The sequence below is a fragment of the Nyctibius grandis genome, chromosome 3, assembly GCF_013368605.1.
Source record: "Nyctibius grandis isolate bNycGra1 chromosome 3, bNycGra1.pri, whole genome shotgun sequence".
Classification (NCBI taxonomy): domain Eukaryota; kingdom Metazoa; phylum Chordata; class Aves; order Nyctibiiformes; family Nyctibiidae; genus Nyctibius; species Nyctibius grandis.
In genome coordinates, this window is record NC_090660.1 from 109,991,401 (window position 1) to 110,017,528 (window position 26,128).

At 42.5% G+C, this 26,128-nt stretch overlaps 1 protein-coding gene across 3 annotated transcripts in view; it reads right to left on the reverse strand.

The window, feature by feature from the left end:
- Nucleotides 1-5,155: 5,155 nt before the first annotated feature.
- The window catches only part of TRAPPC9 (trafficking protein particle complex subunit 9), a 525,994-nt gene continuing 505,021 nt past the window's right edge, over nucleotides 5,156-26,128 (reverse strand). For all 3 annotated transcript variants that reach the window (XM_068396800.1, XM_068396798.1, XM_068396799.1), the window contains 2 exons: nucleotides 16,584-16,807; nucleotides 5,156-8,342 (listed from right to left, as the gene is read on the reverse strand). In XM_068396800.1, the coding sequence (XP_068252901.1) occupies nucleotides 8,175-8,342; nucleotides 16,584-16,807 (392 nt within the window). In that variant the 3' untranslated portion in view covers nucleotides 5,156-8,174. The remainder of the gene's footprint in view (nucleotides 8,343-16,583; nucleotides 16,808-26,128) is intronic.

Genomic DNA, 26,128 nt, shown 5'->3' on the forward strand with positions numbered 1-26,128 from the left:
TGTATTTCCCCATCACGTGGCTTCTCGCTGATGTGCCGCGTGATGCCCTGCTCGCCTGGAAGGTCACTGCGCACCTGGCCCATGGTGTGCACAGCAAAAAGGAAAAATACTGGGAATGAGCCGCAGACCTGGTATTTGTAGCACAGCAGTGCTGAAGAGCCCACGTACGAACCTGGCCCCTGTGGAGCTGCACCCTGTGTGGGACGGGAGAGTATTTTGCTCCAGCCCACCTCCAAAGAAATGAGTCTTCTGTGCCTATGCTGTTTGCATGCAGAAGTATCTCCCTGGGTCCTTTTAAACACCTTAGCTAACTTCATCCATGTTTGATGGGACAGGGCAGGGGGATTTATCTCATCCAAATGCAGTGACCTGGTAAGTGGATGTCTCTGTCTCAACTAGTCACCTTGGCCTCTCTTTATAGCCACTGACAAAAAAAAATCTGCATTTCAGGTTGGAAACATGACTTTTCTGATGCAGGGTGAGTGTTTGTTTAAAGATGGCTGGATTCCTTTTTCACAGAGCCCCTTTCTCCCTGTGAATTTCCTTGGGGGCACAGATGACTGCCCTGTAAATCACAACAGTTCATCATGTGGCTCCTGTTCTTACCTAGTGTTTTTAAACAAAGAAGCTTGTGTAATAACATCACTGATCCCTCCTATTGTTTCTCCCAACAGAGCTTGCGTGACCCCAAGCCCCCAACATGGACTGACCACAAGGTTTAGAGGACATGTTTTTATATTGAAACCAACAGCAGCAACATTTGGAGAGCTATACAAAAGGGAAAATCTGGTAGATTTACCCAATATTTGTATGGAAAAAAATATCCCAAAGCATTTGCATGTACTTTGTCTTACTTTTGTGCTAATTTTAAATGCTATTATCCATGGGCTTTGCTCTGACGTCACATGGAAGTGGCTAATATCTAGATACAATTCAAATACTACAGACCTGGGCCAGATCCCTGCAAAGCTCTCCTCAAGAGACTTGTAAAGACACAGTCCTGGTCAGGTCTTCAGCCAAGTGTGGAAAGACAAGAGTATCTTGTGTCTCTTCCACTAATAAAAAGTCTCGAGGGACTCAGCTCTCCAAAGGAATGAGAGCTGGGATGGGATGGGCAGGATTTACATCTTCATCCAAGCTTTTTTTTTACATTGCAGATGCCATGGTAAGTAAGGAGAAACCTCTTACCAGGTCTGCCTTGTGCTGGGGGTCTACACCGGTGGCATCTTCTCTGGTGGCATCTTCCATGCGTGCAAATGCCCACAGAGCTGGCTGCAGGGTTTATTTTAATGGATTAAATTATCCTGTTCAAGTCTCATTACACAGCTCTTCTACTCTGCTTTTTACTTACCTTACACTCATGTTACCTTTGCTCTTGTGCTTCCTCCAGGGATCTGCAGACACCCAACTGAGCAAGGCCAAAGGCTAGCAAGGTGACATCCTTATGGGGTGACATCCTTTTGCATCCCAGGACCCCATACCCCCAACAGACACAAAACATATTTGCAGGCAGAGGGGAGCACACCCAAATGCCACACTCATTCCATCAATCCTTTTTAATTCTCAGGAGCCTGTGGCCTCTCTCAAGCCAGAGGTGAGGGAAAGCACGATCATTATTAAACTGGTGATTTGAGAGGTATTTTAAATTTTTTTTAGGAGGAAAAAAAAAGATGAAAGGGGAAAAGTTCCCCATTTCACACTTCTTAAGGTCACACTTCATATTAAGGTTCCATTTATAAAGAACACATAAGTGCTTAATACATGTTTAAGTGATTGATGAATCATTTATTGTATATTGCTATTGAACTGTTGGTCTCTAGAGCTGTGACTTAACCATCTATAATACCTGCAGCTGCCGTATATACAGCCATCGATAATGTTGGAACACAAAGTATTTGTGTGCATAACGTGCTTACCACATCTAACATTTATGGATGCTTTATAAACAATTTATAAATGAAATCTTAATGTACAGCGTAACCTATTTTTAATGTCATGGCAATTACATAATCCGTTTGGCCTTGATTCATCCCAGTTAACTTTGGGCACCTTGCGGAGGTGTCTCTGGTTGTAGCCCTGGACCATTTCTCTCTGCATTTCTACCCTTCCTCCCACTGCTTATTTACCCCCGTGCTGCCCCAAAGAGACTGCAAATGTGTCCGTGAGGGATGTTGTAACCTCGCAGGCTTCAACAGTTTGGGCAATGATCGAGCTGCATATCGATAACCCCCTCACACAGGTGTACACACACTAAAGGAAAGCACTCCCCTGCCTTTTCTTTCCCCTTTTCAACCCAAACCCATTGCATGAGTGCAGTCTGGTGTGGTCACATGAAGGGGTAAATCAGGCAAAGGGATGGGGAGGGAATGGCATCTGTGCTCTGGATCTGAGCTGTTGGGAAAGGCAGTGGTAGGCAGATGCTTAAACCAGACCATGGCATCACTTCAGCCATCAGCCTGGACCGTTCTGTAAGAACATGGGCAGACTGGATAGCAAAGGGCCCTGTTTCTGACACAATTAGTGATGACATCCTCATAGCCATTAACAAGATGCTCATTGTTAAACGGTTTCAATAGTTGGCCTGATTTCTTTCTGGCAGCGTCTACGTTGTTTTGTTCAAACTGAATACATGCTGAAAAGGGGCTGAAATCTCCCTTCTTCAGTCATGATATCAGAGCACACTGGGCCATAACAAATTCTTCTCTTCAGAGGATCCAGTGCTCCCTTGTCACAAAAGTGGTGCTGTGTTTCCTCGATGTTAGCATATGCCTTTCCTTATGCTAAGTAATTTCGAACAGTTCCTGGGGAGATGGCCTATGGATAGAATCATAGAATCTTTTTGATTGGAAAGGACCTTTAAGATCGTCAAGTCCAACCATTAACCTAACACTGCCAAGCCCACCACTAAACCATGTCCCTAAGCACCACATCTACACATCTTTTAAATACCTCCAGGGATGGTGACTCCACCACTTCCCTCAGCAGCCTGTTCCAATGCTTGACAACCCTTTCCATGAAGAAATTTTTCCTGATATCCAATCTAAACTTCCCCTGGCAGATGTGGAGATGGGGAGGCTGAGAGGACATCAGCACAGCCTGTGCTGGTACCAGCCCTTGGAAGAGGAACACTTGGAAGAGCAACTGCAAGCAGGAGGTGGTTGAGCACTGTCTCGCCTAGTACGCAGCTACTGAGCACAGCCTTTGGGTATAACATGATTTCCCAAACAAGTCTATGCCTATGATTTATGCCTTCAAGGCTCATTACTGTGGTTGGTACAGATATACACTGAGCACATACTGGCCTGGAAGGATCTTCCACACTCCTAGACTTGTATATATCTATTCCTCACGTATTAAAATGGCAGTGCCAGATTTTGATGAGGTGTCTTCTCCTTGTACCAGGGTTCCTGGGAGCTAGTGGTGATGGCTCATGCAACATAATGGGACAGGGGCCTCAATCTCAAATTTGGAGGTTCAGAAGCGCATTGTGCATCTGGACGCAGGTTTAGCAAGTTCCCCAGGCAGATGTGTGACTGAATTAGCTGTAGCCAGTGGTTCTATTAGTGTGCTTAACATTAGGCACATGCTTAGATATCTTGCTGAATCAGGAACACTGGGACAATAAGTAATCAATATATGTTAAATGACTTGTCATCTACATACAGTACAAGTCCCATTGGTGTTACGGAACTGATGCATCATGAATGTAGTAGCCTAAGTATCACTCTAACAAGCAACACCAGATGGTAATAAAATAGACAAGGTACCGTTGAACTGAAATATCTCAAGATGCTTTTAAGAGAGGATATAAGAGCAAAACTCCAGTTTAACAGCTGAAATAGGGTTTGAAGCAATTTTTTTCCTCAGTAGATGACCAAGTTTTAGGAGGGCTCTGATCGAGATGCAGAGGAAGGAGGGAGAAAAAGAAAGGGATGTGTTGATCCTTTCTATTGGGACCAACCAAAGAAAAGCAGAAAAGCAGTGAGAGGAAGAGCTGGTGGGAAGGATGAGGTGAGAAAGAAGAGAGATGAGAAACCAAGAGCTAAAAAGATGCTGGACAACCCTGACCTAAGCCCCAGAATGGTCTAACCTGCAGAAGTAAACACTTACAGCAAGTAACATTGATCAGCTGGACATGGAAAGTGTCCAGATCTGTGTGTCTTCTGTATTAGGAAGAGAGTATCAGTGTTTACAAACCTCTGTAAAGCATGTACCTGTAGTAAAGCCTTCAAGTCCTACCTGTGCCCAAGCACCTGAATTGCAAGCCCAGAGCTCTAGAAGACATGCTTAACATCCCAGGGAGCTGGTGGATAACACTGTTTTAATGTGCATAGTGCAAATAGGATGGATGCATAGTCCCATTTCAGTGAGAGACAAAGTGCCCACACCCAGGAAGGGAGACAGAGGATCCAAGGAAGGGAGAGTGCAGCTGGCTCTCACTAAGGAAAGCTTAGGAGCTTCTAGATTGGGAACCCAAACACAGGAGCCTCTGGACTGTTTGACAGAAGGAGCTCAAAGAAGGCTGGACATTAAATGGTGCACACAAAACAAGTGCTTCCAGTCTTCCCAGATATTTCACCTCCGTAAGTGGTCCTCCTTCCAGCCTGTGAGCTGTTTCTGTAAAGGAGGGAAAGAATCATAGAATGGTTTGGGTTGGAAGGGACCTTTAAAAGCCATCTAGTCCAACCTCCCTGCCATGGGCAGGGACACCTTCCACTAGACAAGGTTGCTCAAAGCCCTGTCCAACCTGACCTTGAATGTTTCCAGGGATGGGGCATCTACCACCTCTCTGGGCAACCTGTTCCAGTATTTCACCACCCACACTGTCAATATTCAGGTATTGAGGCATAAGTAACCTTTCACATGAGCGCCTCTCTCCCCGCCTCAGCTGACAGTTAATGGACACTGATGTCAGAGCCACACTATGGAGCATACTTCTTTCATCAGCTCTGACTCCATCTAGGATGAGAAAGTTCGAGTGAAGCTGAAGTTTCAGTTCCAGGGTCAAATACGTTCTTTCACAGACAGAATGCAACATCAAGAGATATGTTATTATTACCAGTAAAACCACACAAGAACACTGTCAAGAATTACAGACAGACGAGACAGGCAGAGGTGTAAATAACACAAGATAAGTATTTATTCAGACAGTTACATTTATACAACTTATGCATCTCCAATGTATACATATATTGGACCAATGTCTGCTCTCAGCAATGGTGATTTAAATTAGGAATGATTTAATTCAACCAAGTGGGATCATATCAGATTTACATCTGTGTAACAATGTGCAGTTTGGCTCCTGATGTTCAAAATAATAGCCGGGTGGTTCAGAGAAATAAAAACAAGTTTTCAGTTCCAGAAAATGAGAGCAGATCAGAAAAGTATCATCCTTTTTTCAAGCACTGCAAGGACCTATCCTGACAGCAATCCCAGTGAAAGCTTCCATTAAAAAGAAAACCAGAAGCGATGCAGTATTCTTATTGCAAGTACCTTCCCCTCACCCTTCTCCAACTTACACTGACACTTAAATATTCTCCTTCTGGACAAGTCACAAATGATCCCCAGAAGGAAGAAGTTCTCGTGTTTCATCTCTCTCACCAAGACAAGTAGAAGTGTGAGAAAATTGGGAAAGATATAAATGCCAAAAGCAACTAAGCATCAAAGTTGACAAGGGACAGAGTGGTCTACTATATAATGAACAGATAGGCCATTAAGGGTCAGCTCACATGTAAGAACTTGTATTTATGAGCACATATGGCAGATTTACAATGGCATATTGGAAACCTAGGAAATATGCCGCTTGCTTTTGTTGTAATAAAACCTGTTCCCATTCCAACAGCTTCAGCAGGCTGTGGACCAGGACCCTTTATAAGTAAAGGGCACAGGAGTGCTGCATCCCAGTATAGGCTTCACAGAACAATATCCTCTGCTCTCAGAGAACGCTCCCAAAAATAAACTAGGAAATGATCCCTTAGCTGGGTAAGCTGAAGCATCCTGACTGCAACAGCACCTGCTTCACAATATTTTTGTGTAAAATGCAATGTAGTCCTTAGCTGTATTCCTAGCATCTGCAGATTACCTGGTGGGAATACTGAATAAAACTCGATTTGGATGTTGCTGCAACAGTGTTGTGTAACATAGTACAGAGACACATGTCAAAAGCAAGCTCTTATGGAGAAGATTAACTGGTTTAATTCCTGCTCTCGCAGGATCTTATCTTTCTGGGTATAGGCCTATGTAGTGACAGTGAATTCAGCCTCATGGCACGAAATGGTCAGCCGAGCTACACCAACACAAAAAACATGCCCAGCTCAGTTGGTTGGACCCTCTTTCCATGGGTGTCTCTGGCCCAGAACCACCATGCAAGTCTGAGGAACAGTTTTCTTACTGGACATTGTGTGCTGGCAGCTGACAGAGCAGTACATCATTGCAAGTAAATCTTCAGTTGGTCTCAGATTTCCATCTGTTTAAGACTGAAGCCTTCCACTCTGGCATTTAAAGCTGTATACAGAGCCACAGCTCAAGAGCAAACACTGATAACATTGCCACAATACAGTTTTTTTAGAAATAATACCCTGCATACACTGGAAGTAGAGCTATCATGCTATAGCTATAGTTTCATCAAATTTGAAATATATTTAGGATGAATACATTACAGTCATTTGCAAACATGCAATGAATTGAGTTTTGAGCACTGTCATTCCTACAGAAAACACCGGTCACATCTAAAAGTACAACTGGGCATGATGCTGAGAACCAGAACGAGCTACGTGGGCTAGTGCCCCACAGCATGAGCAGGATGGACCAGGGCAGGTGTGAAGTGGTGTGCCCACATCTGAATGAAGCCTAAACAAACAAAAAAATCTGCAAAGAGGTTGTGCATGTAGATTTAGCACGTATAGAGCTAACTGGAGCTCCCATGCCGCATCTTGGAGTATCCGCCCCCGAAAGTAGACTGCCATCAGATTTAAGAACTGCTAAATTTAAGAAAAGATTGAGACAGGTTTGAAACATATGGTCCACGAAATAGTGCATTAATCATACAGGTAAGACATCTCTCTGCTTTGCATGGGCTAAATGCGGGTTTCTTTATACAAAAACATTCTCCTGAAAGACAACAGGCTAAATTTTCAGTACATTCATCAACTACTTTTATGGTCAGGAATTCCATGGCCTTAATTGCCTAGTAATTAAACTTGATCATTCTAACAAAAAGAAGGAAAAAAACAACCACATAATCAAGCCCAGTATATTAGCATGAAAAATCTGATCAGAAGAGTTTGCAAAAACTCATGCAAAGTGATATTAATGACCAGCTGATTAATTCTTGTGCCTCTTTAAGAGTCTGCAAACGTTTGAAGAGATTGTGATTGTATAAAACAGAACTGTGAAAGCCCAAATTCACAGGCAAGCCCGAGGCAACCCAAAAGTTGGCTTATTTCCTTTCTCAAGGACAAAGCTCTTTAACTGTTCATTGCTGCCTTTCATGTCTTGTTCATAGATCTACCAAACTAAAGGCAGTGACTCTACCAGAAGCAAGTGGCACTGGGCTCAGGGGGGGAAGAGAATAACTGGAGGCACATTTGCTATTCTCACTTTCAGTAACACAGGAAAAAGCATCACTACTGTTATTTACCACCAAAACCACCAAATACTCAGCAAACAAGTGAACAAGAACAAGCCTGTGAGCAAGTCTAAGAGAGATATACACCTCAAAGGTACATGCCATGGGTCCAGGTAAGCCAGGAGGAATTTCATGCAGATATACAACTTTGGTTGAATGCTAAAATGGGATTGTTCAAGTTAGAATTGAGACCTTCAAACACTTGTTTAAATTCAGCCCTCAAGACCCTTTCAAACTCACTGATATCAATAGGGTATATGAAAGTATAATGCATATATTAGCAGTTTGAAAGGCTTTTTGGAAACAGAGGAAAACTCTAGCATAGTTATAGTCTGTCTCTCTCTCTCTCTCTCTCTCTCTCTGAAATTAGCTAAAACAGCTGCCCAAATGACTATCAGCCAATTCAGAAAGTGTTCAGCTGTTCCTCCAAAGTAGGGACTGTGGCCTGGGATTGGACAGAAACAAGCCGGGGTCAAGCAGAGGATGTGCCAAGCATTTCAGTGCACTGTGTTTAACCAAACAGCACACAGTACATTTACAGCTTAGTTTAGACCACAGGCTCCATAGCACGGATGTGGACACTAGGAAGGCAGAACCAGGAGAGAGGCAGCTCCCTGCTGCAGTTGTCTTCATGGAATTTGATATTCAGGTAGAAGTCACCTGTGTAGAGAAAGAGAAGTGCTCCAAAGTACACAGAGTCTTTGGTCGGCTTCACCTGGAAAAGAGAATGTGAAAATCAGTATAATTAAACCAGCAACAAAACAAAATAATTGCACTTTGCAGTTCAGTAGCTCCTTTTAAATGATCTCAAAGTACTCTAGGTTCACATCTCAATATTGCATTCGCACACAAAGGAGTAAAGATCGTGTCCCTATTCTAGCAATGGTAAAACTGGAGCATTGAAAATTAAATCCTGTATTATTCTCTCATGCAGCAAAGCTGTGGCACAGCTCAAATCAGAATACAGATCTTCAGGAGTCACTGATTCCAGAACAGAGTTGTTTTAATGTAGAAGTCACTCAAAATCTTTCCTCAGACTGCATTTATCAACATCTATATTAACGGTCTAAATCATGGTTCTGAACTCATGTTAAACACGCGGTTAAACACCATTTAACAACTTAGCAATAACTAAATTCAACCCCACTTACTATTCAGACACAATCTTACTGCAAATTCTAATCAGGAATCTTTAATATTCACTATAAGTGAAATAATTAAATTTAGCAAGAAACCCATGAAAAGTAGCCACCCACTTGTCCAAATTAAATACAGAGTTTACACTGTTTCTACGTTTAGGTATCTCCCTCCACCACAAAACGATTTAGAATCCATATCTTTACAACAACTAATACATCTCAGTCCATCATTTCAGCAAGACACTTAAGTAATTTCTAACTTTAACAATCCCATGACTGTTCAGCATGTGATAATGTTTGAATTAATATCTGCTTCCACAAGATGTTAAATCCAGTTTCAGGGTGCTTAGAATTGGGTTAAAGCTGCTGCAGATGCAAAACACGGAATCAGCACAAAGCCATTCCATTGGATGGAATTTATTCAAAAAATTGTGAAAAGGCATCTTCATCCCAGCAGAAAAGACCCAGTGAAGGGCACCTGATGCTCCTCAGTACCAGTCTTCCTTCAGCTAAGACCGTCTTACCAGTTCCCTTCTGCTCTCTGGACACTGAAAGCATCAACTCAAGATATATTCATGGGGTCACCCCTACTTTCATGGGTAGGCCTGTTGCCCATGTGTTTTCTTTTCACTTGAATACTCATTGGTAATGGGCCTTTCTTTGGTCACCTCCAAACACCTCAGTGTCCATCACGTTACAGAGTCCAGCATTGATTCCAAATGACAATATGACACACCACTGGTCAGCCAAGCCAACACACAAGCCCAACCACAACAGAAACTCTGGTGCTGGATCCAGAAGCACTAAGCTGTCCGTATGTGCTGGACTTGATTGGATTCTGGGGGAGAAAATCTTTGCAAGGGACACCACTGGGAACTGATGGGACATTACCACCTGCAGCAGTGAAGGGATGAGGCTAAGGCTTCAAGATAGATAGATTATCAGGATTCTTGCCTGCTATAAAAAATTTGGTCATATGGTAACCTGGGACATCAACAACTGGGTATTAACTGGGAAAGTGTCTATGGACACCCTTTGCTGAAGGGCACCTTGCCATTGCATAGGAAGACCAGAACAAGGATGATGACTAGACCATGGCAGGGAGAGGGGGGAGACAAACCACTAGAAAAGGTTCCAGGAGTGTGGGGCACCTCAGGAATATGCCAGAGAGCTGAAAAGCAAGTTTGCTGATGACACCAAACTGGGAGGAGTGGCCGATACACCAGAAGGCTGTGCTGCCATTCAGCGAGACCTGGACAGGCTAGAGAGATGGGCGGAAAGGAACCTCATGAAATTCAACAAAGGCAAGTGTCTAGTCCTGCACCTAGGGAGAAATAACCCCACGCACCAGTACGGGTTGGGGGTTGACCTGCTGGAAAGCAGCACTGCAGAGAAGGACCTGGGAGTCCTGGTGGACAAGTTCACCATGAGCCAACAATGTGCACTTGTGGTCAAGAAGGCCAGTGGTGTCCTGGGATGCATTAGGAAGAGTGTGGGCAGCAGGTCAAGGAAGATTATCCTCCCCCTCTACTCTGCCCTAGTGAGGCCACACCTGGGGTACTGTGTGCAGTTCTGGGCCCTCCAGTTCAAGAAAAACAAGGAACTACTGGAGAGAGTCCAGTGGAGGGCTACAAAGATGATCAGAGGACTGGAGCATCTCCCTTATGAGGAGAGGCTGAGGGAGCTGGGTCTGTTTAGCCTGGAGAAAACTGAGGGGGGATCTTATCAATGCTTACAAATACCTTAAGGGCAGGGGTCAAGAGGATGGGGCCAGACTATTCTCAGTGGTGCCCAGAGACAAGACAAGGGGCAATGGGCACAAACTGAAACATGGGAAGTTCCATCTGAATATGAGGAAAAACTTCTTGACTTTGAGGGTGCCAGAGCACTGGAACAGGCTGCCCAGGGAGGGTGTGGAGTCTCCTTCTCTGGAGATATTCAAAACCTGCCTGGATGAGACCCTGTGCAACATGCTCTAGGTGAACCTGCTTTGGCAGGGGGTTGGACTAGATGATCTCCAGAGGTCCCTTCCAACCCCAACCATTCTGTGATTCTGTGAAAATTGCCTGCCACCATTTCCAGTGAAGAAAGTTCTCCATAGCTGTCAGACGTGAGGTGAATGAGCTGTTTGTTTCTGTGTTTTCCTATTCTAGTTTTTTTTGGACCTTCATTGCTGGGTCCTTTAGTCAGCAGACGGGCACCCTGTATAGTCCCTTGGGGTATCAGGCTTCTTTGCTGAACCTGCCTAAATTGTTGCTCCTGCATAGGGGGCCTGGCTGTTCACAAGCAGCAACATTATCAGAGCTGGCAGAGCCCACACTCCCTTTGGCTTTGGTGCAGAGCACTTTTGCTGACCTACAGCAAACTTGTATCAGCATCATATCATCCACACGAGTGATCAGAGCAGCCACAGCTGTTCTCCTGACCCGTCCTTGGCATCTCCTCTCCTCACTGGGTGCAGGTTCTTGCCCTCAGGCATTGCGTCTGGACATGCAGAACATCAAGCAGTCTCCCCTCTTGCTTCCTTCCCCTTCTCCCAGGGCTGCCTGCCTTATTTCCACCTCACTGAAACTGATGCGGACTTGCATCCAGAGGAGGACAGAGGCAGGCACTGATGTCAGCAATGGTGGAGGCAAACAGCAAATGAAGCTCCTCAGGACCCATACCTTTTTCAAGCTTGCAGTCCATTTTTCCAAATCTAGCTTCACCATGAAGAAATATCTGTAATAGCATTGATCATAGCCCTTCATAAGCAGGAAGGTGGCTTCAGGCACATCAGCACAAACACAGTCTTTTCACTCATTGAAAGTTCTGCCTACATGGTTGCTCATTCCTCCTGCCTTTACAGCACAAGTCTCTGCACCAGTCATCAGTTTCTTCATCATAAGCGAGAAGAGCCAGTGAGACAGGTAGTGGTATGTGTCCAGTTCTGCCTGCAGCCCATATCCCTCTGCTCAGTAAGCACAGACCAAACAATGTTCCTGGTTTGGGGACTATCCACACCTGCATGACCACTTGTACAACCACTGCTCTAAGCAACACTTGTGGTTTGGGGTAGAAACAGGGAAGCAAAAGTAGCTTGAAACCTTTGCACTGTTGAGATGCAAGTGCCTCTGCAGAAGTTACAATAAGTTTATTCCAAAGTAGTAACTAGCTTTGGAAATTAAGGCTGCCTCTCTAGTGGGGCTGCCTACAAACATTCCCAGAAGACCACAAGTACATCAGCAGCAGTCAGGTCAGTAGAGGACCAGATCCAACCCAAATGGTATACTGGGCATAGGACTAATTTTGAGGTTAAACCACCTAATTTAAGAGTCTCTGCACACTAGGTATCCAAGCTCCTACTACAACGACAGACATCTAGTCAATGCAGGCAGTGGAACAAACAGAATGGTCTGCCTGGCCAGCCTATAGAGTCAGGATACAGTTGCCTAAACACAGGGACCTCATGACATTGGGTATGTTCTAAGGCACTGAGACAGGGCCAGCAGGATTTACAGAATGATTCACAGGAGGATTTCTGGCAGTAGGTGGAGGCCTGGTGGGATACCCACAGCCTCTAAATGATGGTAGACATCTACTTTTAGGCAACCGAATCTCACCTCTGTTGTCTACTTTAGTGTAAGCCAGGTTTTTCCTGCTGCAGAGTACATCTCCATTGACTAATGAGAGCTTAGCTGGCCAGCGTCCGTGGTAACACCTACTCACTCAGATGTCTCAGTCTGGAACTGAATCCACCCAACTGTCTGTAAAATGGATGTCCACATCTGAGCCAGCTGTTCAACACAAGGATTCATCTGATCAAATATAAAATGAGGTAAAATACTCCCTAAACTCCATCAACCCTGATGACTCGCTCTCCACCGCCTGTGAGGAGAGCTCAGGGTGACTTGTTCAGATGTGTACATAAGTCAGACGTTTCCCACCGCAGCTGACAGCACACACCATCCCACCGATTGCAATGCATGACCCAGCTAACATGCAAAGATCACATACTCGTGCCTGATCCAGACCAAATTTGTATTGTCATTCGATCTAGCAGCACACTGCCTAGATATGTGCTTATACGTGGTGCCACCCTGGGATGCCATTGAACACATGCCTGCTGAATCGAGTCAGAGTCAAAAGAGATTTTACCAAAATTCCACCAAATCCTTTACGTGGAGACCAAAGATAGGAAGCTTCTACCCTAGAAAAACATGACTGAGGAATCAAGGAAAAAATGCCCATGTTACTCCTCTGTTCCACTGAGACAGAAGAAAAATTAAGTTTCTAGCTCCATCCTAATCCTTCCCTGATTCAGGCTACCACATGGGACTGCGACTGCTTGGAACTAATTACTACTTATTTATACTGCTGTAGTACTTAGTGAGCTCAGTTGGAGATTAGGGCTAGTGCCAGCTACTGTTCGCTGCCCCAAAGAGTTTACAGTGCAAGTAAAACAGTGCCAAGAAAACTAATTTGTTCCAGATGGGCCACAGAGGACCTGCCAGAAGTGAGCAAATGTTCATCATAGCTTCTGAGCTGATTCAAAATGACCATCTACTAATGAATTTCTCCTCATCTCCCACTACCAATCACTTGGGCTAGTGTGTGAAAAAAACCTGCTTCAGAATAGTAATGGCAAAAGCAGGAACAACAAGGAAAGATGAATTACTGGTAGTTACAGGAATCTCCACAGAAGGTATTTTTTTTGGTTTTAATTTGGCAAGAAGCAACTCTGTCAGATCAACTAATTAGTCAAAAGAACCCATTGGTTAAAAACTAAGAATTTTTAATAATATGGCTAAAGCTAAACTTCAGGTTGTGAAGTGAGATAAAAAATAAATTAATGCAATGTATTTTAAGGGGTGAGGGTCCACCATGTTGTCTCATGTTTCAAAACCCTGCACTGAACAAAAATGTCTACTACCCTAATGATAACTGATGAAGTCACTTTTTCTGTTAAACACAGACATAGAAAGGTAAAGTTAACCAAATCACAAGCTGTGCTTAAAAATAAAGATTTTACTTAATTTAAAATGTATGGAAATATCTCAATATCCTTTAAAATTTTTAGTAAAAGAATTTGTTTTTTGAAGTAGTATATCCCAGCAGAGACTTTGTGACACAAACCCAGACTGCTGCACTGAATTGAAGTAAGAACGAATAAGCACTCATTACGTTACTTCCAAGATAAATCATCTAACCTGGACTTCAAGCCACAAGAAAGAGAAACACAAAATTGTATGACTTTTACCCTTTAAACCATTTATATTCATACTGCAAAGCAGCATGTGCATTCTGAAAATTCCTGTATATATCCCGTCTTCCAGATAGCATCAGAAACTGATTTGAAACTTTTTAGTCTGAAAACAAAAATAATTGTAATTTGCTGAGCATCAGGCTTAATATGAAATAAATATTTAGGAAAGCAGAGGGGGTTTGGGTTTTGGCGTGTTTTTTTTTTTCCCCAGAGAAACCACATTCAGTTGAACACCAATAATGTTGTAGTTTCTGCATCAGTGTGACAACAGACCAAATTTTCAGGGCATGAGAAGTATCTTCTCTTGCTGTAATACCTGATGCTCCCACTTGTTCTTGACCATACGCTACTGATACGCCAAGCCATATGCTAGTTCTCCATCCTTCCTCCCACCCCACTCAGCAGCGCAATAAATCATGTCACCACCTCCTTGACAGTGTCAGTGTAAAGTCAGCCCAATTAGCTTAAACTGCTGACGAATGTAGTTTTTGCTAAACTGGCCAACTTTGCACGAAAACAAATGCTCACACCATCTCTCTGCCATGGTCTGCTGGGGAAGAGGGAAGCATCTTCCCGCAGAGGGGCAGAAACGAGCAGCTGGGAAATGGTAGCATCTCAAGCCACCTTCATTAAACAAGCAAAATAATCATGTGCCCATGACGTCAGTTTGTAAAAATAACGGGCACATGTTTAATAGCTTCGACAGAGCAGCACTGAGTTACATCAGCAGGGAATCTGGTCCAGTGTCTCAGCTTTCATTTATAAAAAAGAGAAACTCTGAAACTCTTCCATCTCACCTCAGGTTCTTCGGTTTCCTAACCAGCGTCTGTCTGAGTTTCTGCCAAACTCAGAGCATGAACACAATTCTGTGTATGTTTGTTCTTCCCTGGAGCATCAAATGCACAAACCAGGACTTTCTTCTTGTCCCCAAAACAGGTACGGCTTTCTGCAATTTTTTTTCCATTACTGAATTAGTTATTATGGGGGATGAAAGGGCCTCTGACAGCATTAGATACACTGAAGAATTTTCTACCATGATGAGGGCTCTATGCCTCAAAGAAATACGACTAAGCATTTTCTCTAGGAGCCTGTGTAGGACAAGTACTACATACATATACATACTACATATCATTAAATATAACACTTCTTGTCTAAGAGTCGCCACTTTCTTCATTTCACTTTTTTGGATGAAAAGGAGGACAAATAGCAGAAAACAACGCTATATTTAACTTATCGGGAAGTGTTTACAGGAGAAATGTCACAATATTGAACAACGGGGCAAAAGTGGGGACCGTAACGTATGAGAAGGCTGCCTGGGCAGGCAGAAGAGATGTGACCTCCTGACTTTTTGCCCTGTAGGAGACTCAATCAGAAGGTAAGAATACATCACGCTGACATCTCCCTTTTCCCTCATTAGCCTGGAGGGTCATGCCCTTCGGCAGCTGGGCATCCAAACACTGCCACTCTGATTAAAAAATCCACATTGTCAGAAAGAGAGTCAAAGAAAGCCATCTCTTGATTATTTCTGTTGACATATTTAAATTATTCAGCTAAGAATATAGTTAGTCCCCATTAAAATTCAAATTGATGGTGTAGTCCATGCTCATTAGCTTTTTGAAATATTTTCTTCCCATGATGCGTAATTGAAAAATATGCATGGTGGCTATCCCCGTGGTTAACCTTTAATTTCTTTCTTACTAAGGTTCACTTATATATTCAGTTTTGACAGGTACATTTTATTAGCGATCCGAAGAGCTGACCTAAGCAAAGGTCCTAAGCACTATCCCAAACTCTCACCCTCTTCTTCATGTTTATTTTACAAGCTACCAGAAATACTGCTTATTCCACTCTGCAGTACTGTCCATATGTTTTTTATTCCTGTTTTTTGGGGAAGGATGTGGGAGCAGTGTCTTGCATTAGAAGCAAAAAGCTCCTAGACTTGAATTTTCTAAAGAAGAAATTGAGAGAAAAATAAAAATCTCAATTGTTCTAAAAGGGGACTTTTTTGTCTCATTTTAAGCATGTTTTCTATTTTTCTTTATGAGTACGCTAAGAGTATGCTGAGCGACAAGGCAATGAACCAGCTCATCAGACTGGTCATTAATGTTTAGCATTTTCTTTTTGCAGTGCGTTGCATTTCCTCAGGACCTGACTAAAACTGATTTGCTGAGTTTCTTGGCTCAGCCTGGGGAATATTTCTTATGACTAAAGAGAAAAAGTTACTTAAAATCTATTATTGCAGGCTGCACTGGATGGCTCAAGGGACCGGCTATACGGTATTAAACATTTCATCTAGGTTACCCATTCACATTTAGTTAGATCTGGAGTGACCAAAGGTTACTGTCTCTGATAGTTTACTAGTGGTTTACATGATAGGAAATAACAGTCTTTTAAACCATTTCAGAGAGATGATTCTATATCCCCAAACCTAGCAGCACCTTTAGCAATAGCTGCCATATTCGTGGTGCTTTCCAGAAATGAATCTGCCTTAAAATGCACAATTGAATAACGAAGCCCTTTTCTGCAAATGCACGTCATCCGGAATCGTGATACGTCTGATAGAAAGACTTACTGAATCGATGTAGAAGGTGTTGGATCCCACAAAGGTGATAGCATCTTGTAGCTCATAGTTGTGCACCCCATTTTGGTAATCCTGGTAGGGCGTCACGGTGAGAGCGAAGGGTCCCACGCTGTGTTTGCTCCAGTTGGTCAGCTTCACCTCCAACGGGATGGGGTCGCCCACTTTGCAGTTCACCACGATATCACAGTCACAAAGCTTGCCGTCAACGAGGATATCTGCAAATCAAGACAACATTTCCACATTATGTGGGACTCCTGCTTTAGAAACTGTATTAATCTTGATTGTTAGGAAACTTAACAAGAAAAAGGAACCTAAATGAAACCACGAGTGCATGATGGTTAAGCTTAGGAAAGAAAACCCAATGCTGCAGTGCTGTGTTGCAGGGAAACTACTTGCAACCACCAGTTCAAGAAGGTCTGATACCTGTCCACAACTGTTGAAAAAGCTATGAAAAATAACCAATTATTATCTATACACAGGCACTAGAAGATATTTTTTTAACCTTCTCCCTTGCAGGACAAAGCTTCTCATGCTTCTGCAAATCAGCAGCATCAGGTGAATGGAAATACAAGCAGGAATTATCAATACAAATGGTACCTAGACAGATCCAGGGCTGGATGCCCATGTTCACATGTTACAGCCCGAATAAATCCTCCTGTATGGAGGTGACCTCTTGGAGCAGGACAGACACTGCCAGAATTTGCAATGTAATACACATATTAAAGTCCAGATTATAAGGAAAAAAGGGATTTTAAAATTATACAGCAGTACTACGAGCTCATTCACTCTTTGCGCTGTAATTCATTCTGGGATTTCTATTTTTAACTTTCTCTTACTGGGATAGCAGAGAATACAAAGCCTCTAAATTGGTTACTGCTGGGACGATGACAGCCAGAGTAATGTGTCCACTAACCTTGCCCATTTGCTTATAGAGAACCAAAATGTTTCATTACCAACACACTATGAAATTGCTAGTCCAATTCCCTGCTCTGAAAAGGTTCCCAGTTGTGCAGTATTACTGTATGTCTCAGATGAGGGTTATCACCAATGCACTATTGATACATGAACGTTTCTATTTCGCTATGGGTTCCTGTTCAGAGATAAGAGAAAGCCCTGGGCACATGTAAGAAAGCATCCTGTGTGTGAATAACTATCTCCACAATCTCATACACCTATGAGGCATTTCAACCACTCCAGCTCCTCCTCAGTTTCTTGTCTTATAACATACAGCACATTATTCCTCTGCCAACAGCATCGGATTTACATTAGTAATATCCCCTCTTCAAGAAAAGACACTACTTTTATGCTTCAGGAGTTTTCATGGAAAAAAAAAATTTTACAACAAAGTGATTTTTTTTTTTTTTTTTTACTCATTTTTGCTTTGTTGCCTTAGATGAAAAACTACAAAATGATGCATGTTCTTGTGATGCCCTTTAGCCTGGCAAACTGAACAAGCCTTAGTGCAGTAAGTGGGGGGGGAAAAAGCTAGTGCCAAAGAAGAAACAAGTTCAGAAAGGGACATTTATTCCAGAGGTCAGGTCAGCAAAGCTGAACTAGCCAGATGAAAACCCCTCCTTGACCAAAGCTGCCCAAATGCAGCAGCAAGTCTCAGATACAAGAGGCTTGGCAGAGCGAGCACAAAGAAACCCAGCAGTGCTCAAGCTGCAGCTATCCAAAACCTGTGCTGGTGTCCCAGTTGGAACAGTTCCCATGCCAAAACTTCCCTTTCCAAAGGAGATGCCCAGTTTTTGACACCAAGAGCACTGATGAGGCCACACCTGGAGTGCTGGGTCTGGTTCTGGGCTCCTCAGTACAAGGAAGACATGGACTTATAGGAGGAAGTCCAGTGAAGGGGCACAAAGAGGATTAAGGGTCTGAAGCACCTCACATACGAGGAAAGGCTGAGAGAGCTGGGACTGTTCAGCCTGGAGAGGAGACGGCTCAGGGGGGGGTCTCATCGATGTACATAAATACCTGAAGGGAGGGTGCAAAGAGGATGGTGCCAGGCTCTTTTCAGTGGTGCCCAGTGACAGGACCAGAAGCAATAGGCACAAACTGAAGCACAGGTGGTTCCCTCTGAACATCAGGAAACACTTTTTTACTGTGAGGGTGACCAAGCACAGGTTACCCAGGGAGGCTGTGAAGTCTCTTGGAGCTATTAAAAAGCCATCTGGACATGGTCCTTGGCAAGTGGCTCTGGGTGGGCCTACTTGAGCAGGGGGTTGGACCAGATGACCTCCAGAGGTCCCTTCCCACCTCAACCATTCTGTGATAGGAATTTATAATCACCATTGCATATTAGGAAAGGGCTAGAAAACCTGTTTGGCATTGGATTTCTTTTGTAATAGCACACTCTAACGTTATGGGCTCTCCTGCCCAACATGATCAAATTGCTTCTTGCAGGATTTCCGTAAGATCATCGAGGTGCAGTGGTGGTTACAATGGTATCCCATTATCTGGGATTAACTGACTTGAATTTTTCAAAACACAAAAATGTGTGTGGATAATCTTTGTGCTTCCCAGCCTCCTGCCACAGAAGTGAAGTTCAGTTGCTTCCTTCAAATGAAATGCATTTGTATCAATTAATGAGTTTGTATCAGTTTATGTTTTCAAGCTTCTCTCTGCAATGTAAGTGCTTTCATTTAAAAAAAAAAAATTTTGTTCTGGTTCCTTCAGCCAGCACATCTTACAGCTGCAAGAACAGTTAGCTCCCCAGACCAGCATGAACCTTCAGAAATACTCAGTAAGCTAAGTGGATGAATCTTTGTTTTCAAGCTGCTCATCAACTTGCTTTTAGCTTTAAAATTCACTGCTCTGCTGTAGGAATTGTAAATGAACACTTTGCCCTCTGTCTCCACCTTTGTATCTAATAATAGCTCAGAGCATTGCTTCCCAAGATCTTCATGTGAAAATAGAGAATCCAAACAAAAGGGAAGCAATTAAGCCTGGCTCAACCAGATTAATTTTCTTTCGTATTCCTAAAAAAAAAAAATTAAATTCATTTCAGATTTATTTAAGAGTGTGTGAGTGCACACATGCTTGTGTACATATTGAGAGATTATTTCCTTCCCTCCCAGCACACCCTTCCCTCCTGCAGTACTGAAGCCAAGGATCTCAATGAGATGTCAGATGAGAAAACACACATGGCTGGCGTGCAAAATACTGTGGAAAGGAGTGTTTAAAAACAGTCCCCTTTCATCAGAGAGAACAGCTTGGTTTGACAGGCAGTTTTACTCCTTTCCTGACACAGAAAACATCTCATGGACCATACGGATTTGCTTTAATATTTTCATCCATGAACAGAGGAAAAGCCATGTGTACAGGGTCCCATTTCTGCAGATTCAGCTCACTCACACAGATGGCTTATAAAAGCTGAGACTGCTCACACCACTGCTGTGAGAGTGAATCATTACTGGCTTCAGTACACAGTAGCTCTGAATCAGAAGATACAGTCGCTAGCACAGCAGACAGTGGTGGCCCTATCTCCATCCTCTAAAGATTCAGATACAAGATAAACAGTACTTCAGAAAATTAGAAGGACCGAGTTTAATGCAAACAACACATATAAATTACATTAAAAATGTGGAAGCGTAAACTCTGGCTGTCAGGGTGAAAAAAAAGCACAAAGACCTAGCAATCTCCTTCTAATTAAAAGTTAAATCCTTTCTTAAGTACTTTAATAAGCCAACAGAATGCTGCTTCCCCCCTCTCCTTTCCTGCTCATTTACCTACACATGTCCACTGTGTTCGCATCCTTGGGTGCCAACTTTACTCTGCAATGCTTGATAGCCACGAAAAAAGGAAAGACACAGTCTCTACCCCACACCCGTGAACAGGCATGGGACCGCTCTGAGGAAGTGCAGGATATTTTATTTCTAGGACCTTCTTTACGTGATTATCGTACCAAGGGAGAAAATGTCCGACATATTTTGGAAGGCAGAGGATGAGGATGATACAAGCCACTGAGAATCACAGAAACATAGAATCATTTAGGTTGGAGAAGACCCTTAAGATCATCAAAAGAATGGGTGAGAAGGGTGACTGGAAAGCCTTGCTTTTTCACTGATGGCCTTAGCCAAACCTTTTAAGATCTCTAAGAATTCACCTTTTAGTTGGAAAAACTACTTCATGGCTAAGTTGATAGGTGATGCTTATTGACACCACAATGGTTGAGAGACCATTATATGAAAATAATACATCGGATTTCATATAATGTCTATCTTTCAGGATCTCAAAACTCAAGAAAAGGGAATGAATGTTACTAACGGGAAGATAACCACTATTCCACAAGAAAAACATTGTTTACCATCACCTGCCAGGTGCACTTCTGTCTACATCACCCAAAGGAGCAGATCGGAAACGAATACCAAACATTATTAACATTTTGTGTTATTCACTTTGCTCATGTTAACACACAGTAAGTTGTTCTTGCTACTTTGTCAAGTTTCCATGTGAGCACTCACAACTCACTGGCCCACCTGTACGTCAAGAGTCCTGAGTCATGGCTAAATGCATTTCTGCACCCGACCCCCTATTTGCCAATGTGAAAGTTTAATTTTGGAAAGCCGCGTACAAATACGTTTAATCTCAGTGGAAACACATATTCCAGCAATATTTACTTTCTTCACTCAAGTTTGGGTTGATTTTAAAAAAACAGGCTGCAGAGGAAGGCAAGGTGTTTGTGCTAACCTTTACAGTGGGGGATGAAGAAATTTCCATGGGATATTTACTTTTAAACTGGATGTTGAATCCCGAACTGAACCAGATGCATTGGTCTCTGCCATTTGCTGCAGCTGAGAATCTGTCTCAGGACTTCAAGCAAACATCTCACAGAGGCATGGCTTTGCACAAACAAGTAGGTCAACAAAACTCAAGGCGAGAGATACCCAAATGAGTAAATACTCACATAAAAGGTAAAAGGCATTTTCAAGCCCAGCAAACCTTGCTCAGCTGTACTGTGATAGGGGAATTTGAGTCAGTCAGACATTTTTTATGCTGTTAGATCTGTTCCAAAATACTAGTTTTACTCATCTCGGTCTGTGAACTGGGAGAGCCGTGGTCTGAGGAGGGGAGAGGAGCAGCAACAACACTGACGTCTCTAGATAATACCCATCAGGTACTTCAGTGGAGGAAAGCCAGAGACCAAGAGCTCAAGCCAGAGTTGCTGCAGTGAAAAGTCTCGCAGAATGAATCAGTTCTTCTGTGTTCACCAAATCTAAAGTGCTGATTAAAACGTCTGCCCAGGCCAGCTTTACATCTAATTGCTCTAAAAGAGCAAGGAAAGGGCCAGCCATTCTGTCTGGAACAAGTTCTTTTTTTTTTTTTTTTGTCCTGTCCTCTTCTGCAAGAGAAGAGGGATTTTGCAAGGAACTTAACAATGCAAAGAGAATTATTTTCTTTTTTTTAAAAAAAAATCATTCATTTAGGAATAGGTTGAACAATTCTGTCCGTTTCTGATCTTACACATTATGCAGATGAAAGAAAGATCAGAATGGAGAAAAAAACCCTGTACTACCGGCAAACTCTGTGTACAGAGCAAAAGCTCCTCGTCCCTCCTCTCATGCTGCATGTCTGGTCAGCAACAGTTTTAGCAGCCTGTTATCTGGGGTTCAGTCAGCTGCTTAGAGGAGCTGGCAGGTATCATGTGGCGTACTGTTGAGACAAAAGGCTCCTTGAATTTTCTTATGTATCTCCTCCAATATATGAACCTAAACACTGTTTCTGTTTCCCCTCTTCCCACTTGTTCTCCCTCATGCAGAACAGTTCCCTTTCATTTCCTAAACCATTCAGGCAAATTATTTACACACAGAGATATAGCACTGGTTACATTTGTTTGTCCATCACGAGGTCCTGCAGTATTTTCAGAGCTGAATACATCCATACAAAAGATATTTCTATGAATATAAAACCTGTGTTCCCTGTCACTCTCATCATGAAAATGCTGACTGGTTATTTAATAACATGAAAGCCTCATAGCTATTTGCACAAAATCTTCTGTATGTGGTTTGGATCTCCTCCTCACACCAAACCTGAGCATCTTCACTTGGAATAACATCCTCGTGTTCATTCATTGTTATACTGACACAATACTGAGCCAAATCCATCCCCTGCATAATTTTATTGCAGTCAACAGTAACAGAGCACAGAGGCATACAGATGTTTGCATTGTAACAGGTTCAAATTACACAAATATCTTGCCTTGTCAACCACTCCTAGTCCTGTCCTGGAAAGTGCCCGTATACTCAGAGCCTGCTGATCCAAAACCCCTATGGACCTGAAGAGTCCAGCTCCTCTTTGGGTCAAGGCCCTTGGACAGGGATGAATAAAAAAAATACAGGAAAAGATATGAACAAACTAGTGCAGCTTCCTGCAAGTACCAACAATCCAGAGACCTTCAGCTAACGTAAGGGCATGGTCCTATAAACAGGAAAGTTGGCAGAAGATGGGATGACTGAACATGAATATAGGCTACTGAAAGAAGCAATTGCTTTCAGAAGACCTATGAGCTGCCTGATTCCTGGCAGACTTCCCATTCCCAAACATTTTACAATTGAATTAAGGACACTTTATTCGCTCCAAAAGCAATTAAAAAGAAAAACACATTTAAAATATAGTTCTAGCAACAATAAGCAATTAGTCTTTGATAATTGTCTGTGTCTTCCTATTTAATCACTCTTTTGCAGTGGCCAGTATGCTGATGACAGATCCCGACTGGTCCGATTATCATTCTTGCCAAATTGTTTTGAGTTTGTGTCTGTTCTTAACTCTGTGATGACAACAGACTGAGGATGCTGCAGCATCTCTGTAGGACTCGCTTGCAAAAGGATTTTTCAACCTTGTTCACTTGGATTGAGTAAGCTTTCTTCCTCCAAATCAATATAATGTTTACATCCAATTTTAATCTCCCAATCTACCCTTGGCAGACACGTGACCAGCGTTTAATTTCAGTGCTACTTGATCTCGGCTGTAAACATTTAGATGTAGTACAGTCGTCTTCAATTAACTCTAAATACCAGGGTCACACTAGCTGAAAAGAGAAGCATGAGTGAGTCAAGTGCTCTGGAGTTTGACAGCCTCCAACTTTTACTTGGGATCTTAAGACAGCAAACCTGGATGCACATTAACCACAGGTTTATTTAAAAAATTAGTTGTTCAGTTTAACCTGTCTGGCTTTGGTGTGAGTTATTTTCTTTTGCACGTGCCTTTTACAATAGACATTTCTCTGCCCCATGAAATGGGCCATGGATGGTACCTGCTTGTCTCATTTCTCCTCTGGCAGCCAAGATAATCTGTCATTTGGTGATTTGCCCAAATTGCTATCGAAGTGAAAATCACTTCAGAGTTTGTACTCGTTGTGTCCAGTCCTAATCTAAATGCTCAAAGGCAGACTCCTAAAATTTTAAAATCCTCAAAGCTCTGTGTTTTCCAATGAGCCTGGGCTCCTTTTGACTTATTTTAAAATATTCCATGAAATAGACCCAGCTTGCTTAAATAATCTCATTTCTGAATGTGGGCCAACCCCTTTTTATCTATACATCACAAGCAGGTTTGCAGAAGACTTCTTTTGATTATCTGCTACACAGCCAGAAGGTCAGGCTGGCATACAGTGTATGTCTGTGTTTTGAAATGTCACGATCCCAGGATTTGCATGTTATTTTAGGTTGTTGAAAACTTTTATTTCTATAGCTTGTCTGTGGCAGGACTACTTTCAGAGCATTCTTACCCTGCCTTGTGAAAAAAAAAAAAAAGGAAAAGAAAAAAAAGAAAAAAAAAAGCCCTGTATTACTTTTAAAAAAAACTAATCCATACTAGGATATATTCTATAACGCTATTTTTCGTATACTGGCAGCTTTGTGCAAAACCACTGCAGGTCATGAATAACGTGGCTTAACCTACAGCTTTCTGAAAGAAAATCACCTTATTCCTCACCGGTTGCATAATGAGACTTAAAATTTTCTCATTTTTTCTGCCATTCTGCAATGATGGATGCAAGACAAACCTCTCCCTCTGCAGAGGAGATTTTTAAAGGTCTCATGCAACCTTTGTGAGAGTTTCTGACTTCGGGCTGAAAAGTTAATGTTAAAAAAAGAGTCTGTAGCCCTTATGTGTGGGGTTGGGAGTCTGTCTGTTCTCAAAGCAAGTTTAGTCTAGACACTACATAGATTGGAGACCTCCAGGGAGTGTTACCTGCTCTAGAAGTCAGTGATAAGGGTGGTGATCGTGGCACATTTCCTATGGAGATAGCAGTGAGCTAGCACATGGTCACAAAAGTAATGCCTACTTAACAGCAAGAGAGACAAAACTAGGCTCCTGTACCCAACTCTGTGCATGCAAAGTCAAATGTGTGGATTTCACCACACAATCTACTCATCAAACTCGCACTGCATATGGTAAATGGAAGTGGAAACTGTTTTTCTGGGTTTTCTGCTGTTTCAAGTGGAAACAGTATTTTCTGCACTACGTATTCAACAGGCACACAGTGGTGCTCTGGACTCTCACATAGATATGGATCATACCTAACAGGTACCCATTTTTTTAAATTGCTAGTTAAACTAATCCTATGTAAATGTCATATTTGAGGAGTATTTGGGGCTTCTGTAGGATGAAATATACTATGTACCATCTGAAGCAGAAAGAACTCAAACACAGATGAGAACAGAGATGAGACAGCAGGTATCTCCATGCCAGATGTATAGAGACATAGGGGCAGGATGCTTTAAGAAAGTAAAAAAAAAGTGATACTGATTATTTAAAGAAAAATGATGGGTACATGACCCATATTCCATGCTTGTCTTAAAAAAAGAACCATGAAATATTGCATGAAATGTCCAGGCCAGAAGGATTTTTGTATCCTTGTAGAGCAGCCAAAGCCTGGTACAAGATAATATATAACCCCCTATTAACAGGCAGGTAGATGATTTACCACATTTCAGTAACTGTGTAAATATGAGCACTAGGACACTGAGCCTCACGGGCCTCCTTTAGCCCAACCATGATCGAAACGCAATGAGCTGAGCTAAATGAGAGATATTAAACAACTCCAGGTACAAAAGCTGTGTTGCAGTGCTTTATGTCTAGGGAAGGTGAGACGTGTGGTTACTAGACTACATGTGGCTAACGTCTACAGACCAGAGTTGCTCAAAAGCAGGGGTGCACATTAAAATGGACACGTTCTTAATGAAGTTTCTTTGAATTTCAGTCACAATGTATTTCAGTCTAATGACTCTAAGTTGTTTTAATTACCAGTGAATTGAGTTAAAGTTTTACTACTCCCCCTATGCACAGTTAGTTCATTCTGCCACTTTTGCATAAGACATGAGACAGTAATCCAGGCAGATGGGACCTGGAAACTATTAAGTCCTACTATGGTGCTATGACTTGATTGCATCCTTCTTCTACATCATGACCTGTCTCAAAATCCAATTTGGATCCACATACCATGAATTGCACTAATAGATACATGTAGATGGAAGTTTTCAGTCACCCTCTGGGACACAAATCTGTATTCTTACTTGTTAGATACGATGTGAATACAC